This window comes from Pleurodeles waltl, chromosome 4_2 (genome assembly GCF_031143425.1).
Source record: "Pleurodeles waltl isolate 20211129_DDA chromosome 4_2, aPleWal1.hap1.20221129, whole genome shotgun sequence".
Taxonomy (NCBI): domain Eukaryota; kingdom Metazoa; phylum Chordata; class Amphibia; order Caudata; family Salamandridae; genus Pleurodeles; species Pleurodeles waltl.
The window spans coordinates 1,048,056,325-1,048,070,084 of record NC_090443.1 but is presented as its reverse complement, the minus strand read 5'-3'; the positions used below and the strand labels follow the sequence as shown (position 1 = coordinate 1,048,070,084).

At 49.6% G+C, this 13,760-nt stretch overlaps 1 protein-coding gene across 3 annotated transcripts in view; it reads left to right on the top strand.

Moving 5' to 3' along the window:
* Positions 1-13,760, top strand: part of TNKS1BP1 (tankyrase 1 binding protein 1) — a 583,852-nt gene that overhangs the window by 428,689 nt on the left and 141,403 nt on the right. For all 3 annotated transcript variants that reach the window (XR_011203085.1, XM_069233037.1, XM_069233036.1), the window contains exon 4: positions 5,080-5,131. Coding sequence is in view for 2 of the 3 variants with exons in the window: in XM_069233037.1 (XP_069089138.1) it covers positions 5,080-5,131 (52 nt within the window). In the remaining variant the exon portion in view is untranslated. The remainder of the gene's footprint in view (positions 1-5,079; positions 5,132-13,760) is intronic.

Sequence of the window (13,760 nt, the reverse complement as noted above, 5' to 3'; positions counted from 1 at the left end):
ATTCATGTGCCCCCCTACCCATTATGCCACAGAGTCCAAGTCTTTGTCCATGTCTGTCTCCCTGCCCATGATCCAACACAGAGCCCATGTCTTTTTGCATGTGTGTCCCCCTACCCATGATGTCACAGAACCCATGTCTATATTCATGTGTTTCCCCCTACCCATGATGCCACAGAACCCATGCCTTTGTGCATATCTGTCCCCCTGCTCATGATGTCACAGAACCCATGTGTTTGTGCATGTGTGTCCCCCCTGCTCATGATGTCACAGAACCCATGTCCTCCTGCATGTCTGTCCCCCTGCCGCCACAGAACCCATGCCTTTGTGCATGTCTGTCCCCCTGCCCATTATGCCACAGAGTCCATGTCTTTGTGCACGTCTGTCCCTCTGCCCATGAGGTCACAGAACCCATGTCTATATTCATGTGTGTCCCCCTGCCCATGATGCCACAGATTCCATGTCTTTGTGCATGTCTGTCTCCCTGCCCATGATCCCACAGAACCCATGTCTTTGTGCATGTCGGTCTCTCTGCCCATGATGTTGCAGAACTCATGTCTGTCCCTCTGCCCATGATGCCACAGAGCCCATGTCTTTGTGCATGTGTGCCTCCCTACCCGTGATGCCACAGAACCCATGTCTTTGTGCATGGCTGTCTCCCTGCCCATTATGTCACAGAACTCATGTCTATATTCATGTATGTCTCCCTGGCTATGACCCCACAGAACCCATGTCTTTGTGCATGTCTGTCCCCCTGCCCATGATGTCACAGAGCCCATGTCTTTGTGCATGTGTGTCCCCCTACTCATGAAGTCACAGAACCAATGTGTTTGTGCATGTGTGTCCCCCTGCGTCTGATCCCACGGAACCCATGTCTTTGTACATGTCTGTCCCTCTGCCCATGATGTCACAGAACCAATGTCTATATTCATGTGTTTCCCCCTGCCCATGATGTCACAGAACCCATGTGTTTGTGCATGTGTGTCCCCCTGCTCATGATGTCACAGAACCCATGTCCTCCTGCATGTCTGTCCCTCTGCCCATGATGTCACAGAGTCCATGTCTTTGTGCATGTCTTTCTCCCGGCCCATGATCCCACAGAACCCATGTCTTTGTGCATCTCTGTCTCTCCTCCCATTATGTCACAGAACCCATGTCTTTGTGCATGTGTTTCCCCACTAACCATGATGCCACAGAAACCATGTCTTTGTGCATGTCTGTCTCCCTACCCATGATGCCACAGGAACCATGTCTTTGTGCATGTCTGTCCCTCTGCCCATGATGTCACAGAACCCATGTCTGTATTTATGTCTGTCTCTCTGCCCAATATGCCACAGTACCCATGTATTTGTGCATGTGTGTCTCTGCTCATGATGTCACAGAACCTATGTATTTGTGCATGTCTGTCTCCCTGCCCAAGATCCCACACAACCCATGCCTATATTCATGTCTGTCCCTCTGCCCATGATCCCTCAGAACCCATGTCTTTTTGCATGTGTGCCTCCCTACCCATGATGCCACAGAGCCCATGTCTTTGTGCATGTCTGTCTCCCTGCCCATGATGTCACATAACTCATGTCTATATTCATGTCTGTCTCCCTGCCTATGTCCCCACAGAACCCATTTCTTTGTGCATGTCTGCCCATGATGTCACAGAACCCATGTCTATATTCATGCCTGTCCCTCTGCCGATGATCCTACAGAACCCATGTCTTTGTGCATGTGTGTGCCCCTGCCCATGATGCCACAGAGCCCATGTCCTTGTGCATGTGTGTCCCCCTTCCTCTGATCCCACGGAACCCATGTCTTTGTGCATGTCTGTCTCCCTGCCCATGATCCCACAGAACACATGCCTTTGTGCATGTGTGTGCCCCTGCCCATGATGCCACAGGAACCCATGTCTTTGTGCATTTATGCCCCCCTGCCTCTGATCCCACGGAACCCATGTCTTTGTGCATGTCTGTCTCCCTGCCCATGATCCCACAGAACACATGCCTTTGTGCATGTGTGTGCCCCTGCCCATGATGCCACAGGAACCCATGGTTTTGTGCATGTGTGTCCCCCTGCCTCTGATCCCACGGAACCCATGTCTTTGTGCATGTCTGTCTCCCTGCCCATGATCCCACAGAACACGTCTTTATGCATGTGTGTGCCCCTGATGCCACAGAACCCATGGCTTTGTGCATGTGTGTCTCCCTACCCATGAACCCACAGAACACGTCTGTGCATGTGTGTGCCCCTGCCCATGATACCACAGAACCCATGTCTTTGTGCATGTGTGTCTCCCTACCCATGATGTCCCAGAACCCATGCCTTTGTTCATGTGTGTGCCCCTGCCCATGATGCCACAGAACCCATGTCTTTGTGCATGTGTGTCTCCCTACCCATGATGTCCCAGAACCCATGCCTTTGTTGAAGTCTGTCTCTCTGCCCATGATGCCACAGAGCCCATGTCTTTGTGCATGTGGGTGCCCCTGCCCATGATGCCCCAGAGCCAATGTTTTGTGCATGTCTGTCTCCCTGCCCATGATGCCACAGAACCCATGTCTTTGTGCATGTGTGTCTCCCTTCCCCTGATGCAACAGAACCCATGTCTTTGTGCAGGTGTGCCCCTGCCCATGATGCCACAGAATCCATGTCTTTGTGCATGTGTGTCCCCCTGCTCATGTCACAGATCCCATGTCTTTGTGCATGTGTGTGCCTCTGCCCATGGTGCCACCTCCTCCGACACAGTTATCTCTTTGCCGCATGTGCCTCCTCCAATACGTTATCTCTTTGCCGCATGTGCCTCCTCCAATACGGTTATCTCTTTGCCGCATGTGCCTCCTCCGACACGGTTATGTCTTTGCCACATGTGCCTCCTCCGACACAGTTATCTGTTTGCCGCATGTGCATCCTCCGACACAGTTATCTCTTTGCCGCATGTGCATCCTCCGACACAGTTATCTCTTTGCCGCATGTGCCTCCTCCGACACAGTTATCTCTTTGCCGCATGTGCCTCCTCCGACACAGTTATCTCTTTGCCGCATGTGCGTCCTCCGACACAGTTATCTCTTTGCCGCATGTGCCTCCTCCAATACGGTTATCTCTTTGGCGCATGTGGTTCCTCCAATACGGTTATCTCTTTGGCGCATGTGGTTCCTCCAACACTGTTATTTCTTTGCCGCATGTGCCTCCTCCAACACGGTTATCTCTTTGCCGCATGTGCCTCCTCCAACACGGTTATCTCTTTGCCGCATGTGCCTCCTCCAACACGGTTATCTCTTTGCCGCATGTGCCTCCTCCAACACGGTTATCTCTTTGCCGCATGTGCCTCCTCCAACACGGTTATCTCTTTGGCGCATGTGCCTCCTCTGACACAGTTATCTCTTTGCCGCATGTGCCTCCTCCAACACGGTTATCTCTTTGCCGCATGTGCCTCCTCCAACACGGTTATCTCTTTGCCGCATGTGCCTCCTCCAACACGGTTATCTCTTTGCCGCATGTGCCTCCTCCAACACGGTTATCTCTTTGCCGCATGTGCCTCCTCTGACACAGTTATCTCTTTGCCACATGTGCCTCCTCCAACACGGTTATCTCTTTGCCGCATGTGCCTCCTCTGACACGGTTATCTCTTTGCCGCATTTGCCTCCTCTGACACGGTTATCTCTTTGCCGCATGTGCCTCCTCCAACACAGTTATCTCTTTGCTGCATGTGCCTCCTCTGACACAGTTATCTCTTTGCCGCATGTGCCTCCTCTGACACAGTTATCTCTTTGCCACATGTGCCTCCTTCTACAGGGCTTTCTCTAAGCCCATGTATCTTCTGTCAGGGCTCTCTATGCTCCTGTTTCTCCTCTGTATTGTGCATCAGTTTTCGGATCACCTTAGTGTTGTGTTTCAACTCTGTGCCATGTGCCTGTTCTATGGTGAATCTATTGTGTTGCGTATATGCTGTGTATCCATATACCTCCTCTGTTGTAGTGTGTTAGATTTGTGGCCATATGCCTCCTTTGTATTGTGTGCCAGTACATTGCCCATGTGCTTTCTCTCTGTGGTGTATCTGCTCTGTGCCCATATGCCTCCTCTGTTGTGTATCAGCTCTGCACCCATGGTCCTCCTCTGACATGGTTATCTCTATGTCCATGTGTCTCCTCTTCCTTGGCTAACTCTATGCCCATGTGTCTCCTCTGACATGGTTATCTGAATGCTCATGTACCTTCTCTGACATGGCTATCCCAGTGCCCATGTGTCTCCTCAGCTGTGTATTAGCTCTGTGTCCATGGGCCTCCTCTGTTGTGTATCAGCTCTGTGCCAATGGGCATCCTCTGTTGTGTATCAGCTCTGTACCCAGGTGCCTCTTCTGTTGTGTATCAGCTCTGTGCCCATGTGTCTCTTCTGTTGTGTATCGGCTCTGTACCCAGGTGCCTCATCTGTTGTGTATCAGCTCTGTGCCCATGTGTCCACTCTGCTGTGTATCAGCTCTGTGCCCATGTGCTTTCTCTGGTATGTATAAGCTCTGTGCCCATGGGCCTCCTCTCCTGTGTATCAGCTCTGTGCCCATGGGCCTCCTCTGTTGTTCCCATCGGCCTCCTCGCTGTGAATCAGACCTGAGCCCATGTGCCTCTTCTGTTGTGTATCAGCTCTGTGTCCATGTGCCTCCTCTCTTGTGTACAAGCACTGTGCCCATGTTCCTCCTCTCTTGTATATAGGCCCGGTCCCATGGATCTCCTCTGCTATGCACCAGCTCTGTGCCAATGTGCCTCTTCTGTTGTGTATCAGCGCTGTGCCCATGGGTGTCCTCTGTTGTGTATCAGCTCTGTGCCTATATTCTTCCTCTGTTGTGTATCAGCTCTGTGCCCACGTGCCTCCTCTGTTGTGTACTAGCTTTGTGCCCATGTGCCACCTCTGCTGTGTATCAGCTCTATGCCCATGCACCCCCTCTGCTGTGTATCAGCTTTGTGCCTATGTGCCTCCTCTGTTGTGTATCCGCTCTGTGCCATGTACTTCCTCTGTTGTGTGCAAGCTCTGTGCCCAGGTGCCTACATGCTACCCTTATTATACAGAACAGTGATTAATGTATTTTCTTGTCTCCCTGATCAGCGACTTCCCATCTGACCAGAGCCAGAAAACGAGAGCCGATTCTGCATCCACAGTGAGTACCTTGCAGCTTGTCTTGGCCTAGAGTCAGTCTGTGTTTGCGTCTGAGAGCTATTTTGTGAGTGTGTGCCACCCCACTGTCCTTGCAGGTAGCCCACCACCACCTCCCACTAGACACCATGAAGTACAGTTATGCGACATTTGTGGAATGAGGAATAAAGGAGGGAAGAAATCATGCTACAAACTAAAGTGAGGGCATAAGGCAAGTAAACATTGACAAAAGACTTCAGGGTGTGTATTGAGAGATAATCAGAAGGCAGTCAGAAACCCACCTCAGGCCCATGTAGAAAGAGCCTGGACCTGTAGCCCTGATTTAAGATTGTAATTGTTTTCATTTATATTGTGAGTTGGTATATTCTGCTATAATTTGAGTGTGAACTGCACTAGCATAATGGGGACTTGATCTAGGCACAGTGACATTTCAAACAGCATCCCCCTACAGGTGTGTACAGCACAGGACAGATTTGCAAGGTCCTGGTTTAAGTGGAGAGCAGAAGAATCCTAAAAGTTTGGATGTGGGCCTCTGCTAACCCTTAGGGAGCTGAATCCCAGTTTGAACCTAGGCATGAGGCAGTCCAAGGTACTCTACTCTCCTGGGGTGTGCCATTCTTGTGCGTTGGTGCGAACATGCTGCCCATTAACTCTTTGTCCAGACTTCCTGTTCCATGCCAGCAGACAAAGGTCCTGGGTGCTTCTAGCTGGTGAGGGCCAGTGGGTCTGGCTCCTGCCAGAGGCTTAGGAAAACCTTGTGCCCTCTGGTACAGTGCATCAAAGCCCCACTGAATCTGAGAGGGGTGACCCTCTGCAAATGATGACTCCTAGGGGAGAACACCCTGGTTGTTCTGCCATAAATGAAAGAGCCTCACTCCAATCAAAATATCCAGAAGGAATAGATATGTACCCAACTATCTAAGTGAAAAACACAATTGTTCACTGAAAAATAATTTATTTTATTTCCAATTAAACCAATCTAATCATAGTGCCTACAGATTACCTGTGCACCCAAAAGGAATATAATATACCAAACTAATCAGAAAATTCTAATTATATATACACATATTATACATAGAAAAATCGACCAACAGTTCCATTAGAGCACTGTAATACATCAGATATAATTTGCTTAACCATCCAATGGCCAGCAGTCACAAAAGAAAGAAGTGAGTTGTCCAGGGAACGTATCTCGCCTCAGTGAAAGGTAACAATCACTGGAAAAAAGTCCGATACAGTCCACAAATTCTTAAATCTCACAGTTCGAAAATTCAAACAGTCACTCCTTAAAAGATACAGTCGACGCGTTTCGGCCTTAACAAATCCGGCCTCCTCAGGACAATGGAAACAGTGCCTGCATGGCAGTAGAAAAGCGATACATAAATGATTATCGCAAAAGGGCTAATGCTCTCTTATTTAAGCGTGGACCCGGCCGAGTAATTTCCAAGACTCGAAGCTCTTAAGAAAAACGCGCTCGCAAGATGCACGTTTAAATCAATCAAATGAAAGAGCCAGCCAGGGTTTAAATACCAAGACAGTCCTTGGCCTTTATCTCCTGTACCTGCTATTTTTTTTTTGTTACCATACTGTCACCCAGATCTTCCACGGCAGTCTCTTCCTCCCTCTCACTGATGCCTAAATGTTATCCCAGGGTACCTAATTGGTATCCCACCCCGACCCTGCCATCTTCGGGCCAATAGGAAACAAATAGTGCCCACACCGTCTCTACTGGTGGTCCGGCAGGCACGTAAGCCCATGCATCCTTAACCCCACTCATCAGTCATCCTCTGGGGAGATGCCGAGCCCTAGAAGGCTTCCCACCCAGCACTGCGGTGAGAAGGCGGGGAACTCTCGCAGTTTCTGTGCTGTCCATGCATGGATAAGGTGTTGGACAGATGTCTAAACAAGGCTTTGGAAAGCTGAGAGGGGAAAATGATGGCCAGACTAGGCAACATATTTGCAGAAAGGCTGTCCCGCCACTTTGTGGAGACATTCTAGCCCGAGTGCTACTCCTGTGTGTTTTTATTTCTGCAGTTGGTAACACGGGTTCTACCTTTATGTTTGTTCTGTCTGTACACAGGGCTTGTGTTGGTTCTGTCTGAACACAGGGCTTGTGTTGGTTCTGTCTGTACACAGGGCTTGTGTTGGTTCTGTCTGTACACAGGGCTTGTGTTGGTTCTATCTGTGTAGAGGGCTTCCATTGGTTCACCTGTACACAAGGGCTTGTGTTGGTTCTACCTGGCCTTGTGTTGGTTCTACCTGTACAAAGGGCTTGCGTTGGTTCTACCTGTACACGGAGCTTGTGTTGGTTCTATCTATACACAAGGTTTGTGTTGGTTCTATCTGTGTACAGGGCTTCCATTGGTTGTACCTGTACACAAGGGCTCGTGTTGGTTCTGTCTGTACACAGGGTTTGTCAGGGTTTGTGTTGGTTCTACCTGTACACAGGGTTTGTGTTGGTTCTACCTGTACACGAGGGCTTGTGTTGGTTCCACCTGTACACGAGGGCTTGTGTTGGTTTCACCTGTACACGAGGGCTTGTGTTGGTTCTGTCTGCACACAGGGCTTGTGTTGGTTCTATCTGTACACAGGGTTTGTGTTGGTTCTATCTGTACACAGGGTTTGTGTTGGTTCTATCTGTACACAGGGTTTGTGTTGGTTCTATCTGTACACAGGGTTTGTGTTGGTTCTATCTGTACACAGGGTTTGTGTTGGTTCCGCCTGTACACAGGGTTTGTGTTGGTTCCACCTGTACACAGGGCTTGTGTTGGTTCCACCTGTACACGAGGGCTTGTGTTGGTTCTGTCTATACAAAGGGCTTGTGTTGGTTCTACCTGTACACGGAGCTTGTGTTGGTTCTATCTGTACAGCGGGCTCATGTTGGTTCTGTCTGTATAGGAGGCTTGCGTTAGTGGAAGTGGATCAGTGACTCACTAACTTCAAGAATTCCCTTTAAATTGACTAAATTGAGGCAGCATAAGGGGAGGGCTCCTTGGTACACACCAGAGCCAACTCATTTAAAAAGAGTAGTTCTAAAGAAGGAGCGAGACTGGAGGAAGGTGTACAAATAAGATTGCAAATGTAGGTACAGAACCGCCATAAAAAAGAATAAACGGGCGACAAGGCAGGCTAGAAACCTGCACCATAAAAGAAACTAGAAGCGGGCTGAAATCCTTCAAGGGAACTGTTTCCAATAGTCAATAACTTCATAACTTTACCATCATGCTCAAAATGCTGACTCACCTTCCACCAGCCGCTGTCCCCAACACTAATGACCAAGCAAGAAGCATGCCAGCCCCACCCTGGCTGCCTTCCACCTCTCAATAGTGAAACTCTGAAATCTGTTCTTGAGTCTATTAAATCAGGCTCTCCGCTGGATCCGGCCCGCCAGATATTCTAGGTTAAGGTGGCCAGTCTGTTTTTGAGACCATCAGGAATATTCTCAACCATTCGCTTGAAACAGCGCGTATACCTAATGCCTGGAAATATGCTATTGTGAAGCAACTGGAAACTATCAGCAAACCCTGAGCTAGCAGATAGCTATGGACAGATTTTCTTGCTTCTGGGAGTTAGCAAAATACAGGAAAAAACATGTTAATCAGGATTTATAAAGCGCAGCTAATCACCCAATAGGGTATCCATGTGAATGCAGGTCCCGGAGGCTCATTGGAACAGCCAGGTCTTGAGCGCCATTTGGAATTCCGGATGTTAGGTGATGATCTGGAGGCGCGTGGGGAGACTGGTCCAGGTTTTTGCTGCAGTGTGAGGAGCGTCCTCCACTTCTGCGTCGGTACATACGGGGAGTATGGGCAAGTGAAAGGGCGGCAGAGCGTAGTCTTCTTGATGGTTGGTGGATGTTCAGGCGGTGGTTAATGTACGCAGGTCCTTGCTTGTGTAGAGCCTTGAGGGTGTGGGTCAGCAGCTTGAATTGGCAACTTTTTTGTACAGGAAGCCAGTGGAGTTGCCTGAGGTGGGGTGAGATGTGGGTTTGTCGGGGAAGGCCGAGGATGAGTCTGGCTGCGGTGTTCTGTATGATCTGAGGTCTCTGTAGGAGGTATGTGGCAATTCCTACGTAGAGGGCATTTCCGAAAGTCCAGTCAGCTGGTGATGAGGGCCTGTGTCACAATGCATCTCATGTGTAGGGGTAGTCACTTGAAGATAGGCGGAGGAGACGGCATTGATCTGTGATTTCATGGTGAGCTTGTTGTCAGTGAGGATTCTGAGGTCCTTGCCATGGTCGGAGGGAGTGGGTGCAGGTCCTACATCTGATGGCCACCAGAAGTTGTACCATACGTTCCTTCTGTTGCAGTCATGTCTGTGTTTGTGTTCAGCTGTAGGCAGTTGTTCTTCATCGAGTCAGCGGCGCCTGTCATGCATCTGTGGATGTTGTCTCTGGTGGTCAAGAGGCCGTCGGTGAGTAAGAGGATGAGTTTGGCGTCGTCTGCGTAGGAAATTATGTTGAGACCGTGGGATCTGATGATGTTGGCCAGCGGGGTCATATATGCGTTGAAGAGCATGGGGCTAAGAGATGAGCTCTGGGGGACACCGCAGGTGATCTCCTTGAGTTCAGAGGTGAAGGGTTGAAGGTGGATCCTCTGGGTTGTTCCGGTGACGAAAGAGGTGATCCATCTGAGCGCATCCCCTTGGATGCCGATGTGGTGGAGTCTTTTGATCAGCGTGTGGTGGGATACGGTATCGAAGGCTGCCAAGAGGTCGATAAAAGCTGTAGTTTGTCCTCGGTCGAGGAGGGGGATGTCATCGGTGGCTGTGATCAGCGCAGTTTTGGTGCTGTGATTGCTGCGGAAGCCGGATTGGGAGGCGTCCAGTAGCTGGTTCTGCTCCAGGTATGTCATCTGTTGCTTGTTGATGATATTTTCCAGTACCTTCGCGGGGAATGAGAGCAGGGAGATTGGCCAGTAGTTTCTGGGTTCGCTGAGGTTTTTGAGTAGGGGGTCTGACTTCGGCGTGTTTCCGGACATCAGGAAATGTTGCGGTGGTGCTAGAGGTGTTGAGCGGGGTTGCGAGTTCCTGTCCGATCCTTTGGTTTCCAAGATTGAAGATGTGGTGCGGGCATGGGTCTGTGGGAGCGCCTGAGTGGATGGATTTCATGGTGGAGGTGATGTCCTGGGTGGAGAGTGTGTGGTTTGTGTTAGTTACGGTGGTGGCATATCTGTCGAGGAAGTCCAGAGGTGTGGGATGGGGTTCGAAGTTTCTGTATTTCGGTGAGATCTTGTCCTGGAAGAAGTGGAGGAGGTTGTCGCACAGCTCCTGTGAGGGTGTGATGTTGTTTTCGCTGGCAGGTGGGTTGGAAAATAGCTTGACGATTTTGAAAAGGTTCTTGGTGTTTTTGGCACTGGTTTCGATGTTTGTGGCAAGGGTTGTTTTCTTTGTTGCCCTCAGCAGGTGGTGGTAGAATTTAATGGAGGTCTGCTCTGTCGGAGGTGTCCTTGCTGGCGCGCCATCTCCTCTCCAGCTGTTTGCTGTCTTGTTTCGCTGTTCTGAGTTACTGGGTGAATAAGCTGGCCTTTTTGGAAGATTTTCTCTGGATGTAGCTCTTGATGGGGAAAATGTTGTTGGCGGAATTGGTGAGCCAAGTGTTGAAGTTTTTCACTCCCTGCTCCAGGTTGGTGGCGGTAGCGGGGTTGAAAGTGCTGAGGGCGTCTGCCCAGCTGGTCTCTGAGTTTTGTTCCACCTCCAGTAGGGGGACGCTGGTCATCTTGGGCGTGGAGCTGCTGCGCTCTTCCTGGAAAGGGCTTGTAAACTAGCAAGAGACCCTTTGCTGCAGAGTCCCCACGTCTCCATTCCAGATTGTGGTGGGGTCACAGGAAGAGTGCACTTTAACCACACTGCTACGTTCTGGTTGCATTATGAACGTTGCAGTCTGTTTGGAGATATCCTTTCTGGCTGATAAGATCGCCATCACTCAACACAGTTGGAGCCAGGATACCACCACAGGTGGTGTTATGTAAAATATGAATATAGACTGAAACACACGGTCTCCATCTGTGCACACAGGATCCTTGAACACAATTCCTGTAACCATCAGTACCGCCTCAACTCTCTCACACTTCAGCACAGAGCTTAAAACCCTAAATTTAGCTGCCTTAGAGGATCCACCTCCACCCTCTGAACTCAGTGGCTCCTCCACCCTGTTATCACAGATCCTACTCTTTACCCTGTGGCCTTGTACAGTGCTCATTGTCCCCTAGCTACACCCATGTTATATAAATACTCACAAACATGCTTACAATCTCAGTAGAGTTCTTGCCCTGGTGCTAAACCAGGAGGGTAGCAGTAGAAAGACATAAGTGATTGTGGCTATCAAGATTTATGTATGTTGGAAGGTGGATTCCTTCATCATTTTACTTACAACAAAGTGCTTAGCAGCGAGATGCACTCAGAAGTTGCAGAAGTGATTACCACAAAGTTTGGCCACATACAAAATAGTTCTGCGGTGGCCTAGCACCGATCAATGATATGGGCGGGTAGAGGTGTCATGTCAGTATGGCTCCAGCCTTCTCTCAACACGGCCTCGAAGGCCTCCTGGTAGACCCAGGACTCCGTCAATCAATTAGTCAATCAATGAGTGTTTATATAGCGCACCTTTATCACCCCAGAGAGGTATCCGGGCGAGGAGGAATCACAGGTCTTAGTTGAAGAGCCAGGTCTTGGGTCTGCTTCTGATATCTGCCAGTTCGTAGGTGGAGGGGGCAGTCCTTCCAGGTCTTGGCGGCGAGGTAGGAGCAGGAACGACCACAGTTGAGGCTGTGACGGATGCAAGGAGTTAGTGCGAGGGCCAGGGAGGGAGAGCAAGGACTGACATGCCACCCCGCACACAGTGACAAGGCAACTTCCTTAAGAGTGAGGTGTCCTTGGAATCCTAGCCGGACCAGTAGCCTCTGGGCTTGGAAGGGATGCCACTCCTTCATCAATCATGGGGCAGTCCTCACTGGTGGAAATGGACCTAGAGGGTCCACCTTAGGGTTTGATAGTGTGAGATCTTTTATGGGGCACAAGGGCTATGAGGCATTACTAGACATTAACTAACGCTGTTCGCCACTGATCTTCTAGTGTGAGAATGCAAGGGGCTTGTATTTTGATATATTCCAGAAGCAATGTAGATTGTGTAGTGGTAAAGGGCATCCATGGGTCTGGGGTACCCACGGTGGCCACCAGGGACTCCACTAGTCACTGGGTAATGACCAGTGCATGGGATTTCTGACTGCTGCTTTTATGGATCATCCCGTCTGAGTCATAAGGCCTTGGAAGATGATTCCAGCGGCCACAGGAGTCCCTCTGTAGTCTATCAAGGCTCTCCCAGGCAAGTACAATTAGCAGTGTTGTTTTCTCTACACCTTTGCCCATCTGGCTCATCATTATCTCTTCCCTTCTGTTCCCCTACCATCTTCTCCTTTCTCACACACGCTTTTCGCTTTCTCAAATATTCATCCTCCCCAGTACCCTTGTGCCTGTGGTTGGGAGGAGGTGCCCAGGACACCTGACTGAGTTCCACAACATTTGGTGATATGCCCATGAATGCACATTGAACATGTGGCTCTAGCTGGTGTGCCAATGGGCCTGAATGGCATGCCCACAGTGTAGACGTATGTCCCGGCCCATGGATTTAGCCAACATGCCTCTTACTCTGACCTTGGTGCTCATGGCATGGGTGACTTGCTCACAGTTGTAACCATCATGCCAATAGCTCTGTCCATTGTGACTATGCTTCTAGCAGCTAAAGAGGCTTTACACACCGCTCTGTCCAATGTGCCCACAGTTGTGCCTTTGAGTAGGTCTGGTGTGCTCAAAACTGTATCTGATGTGCCCATGACTGTGTCTGATGTGCCCCTAACTGGGTCTGATGTGCCCATGAATTTGTCTGAATGTATCACTACCTTCTTGCAGTAAGAACCAACCATCTCTTTGCAAAGGCGTGAAGGGGGTTCTAGTCTTGGAGATACATAATAAAAACAACATGCTGCTTGTTTTTTCTCAGACTTTTGCATATATTAAGGCCATTTCTTCCTACAAGTTTTTTGGTGAGAACCTATGCATGCAAGGCACTATTTTTCCATGCAGTTGTATCAGCAAATGTATCTATAACAACAGTGTCTTGGCTTGGGTGTTGGCGACCGATTGAGTCAGTGTGACTGATAACGACATTGACCCTAAGCCCAAGATGCCCCAAAATGTCCCATGCAGGACTTCAGTTTGGTGGGTTCAAAGGTGTTTCTAGCGAGTATTCAATGAAGTAGATGTGGGAAACTGGCACTTTGTTGCAGTACCCCCCACACACACTTTTTGCCTGGTTTCTGAATGCATGAGCAATATGCCCCCACTGTGTCCTTGTAAACCTGGGACATAGTGGGTGAACAGAGCAGCCATTTTAATGTATGTGCTGGACACTGGTCAACACGAGTTTCCCAGCTACATAATGGCTACTCTGACCCCTGGGTTGTTTGGTACCAGTACTGGATTTATTATAAAAATTTACCCAGGGGTCACCTTAGAGGTGCCCCGGCAAAAGCTAACTCTCCTGGCATGGTTACTGACTGGTTCCAGACAGCCTGTCACATCGAGGCAGCCAATCTACAAACTTTGGGGGGAGCCCTGTCTCTCTGGTTTGTAAAACA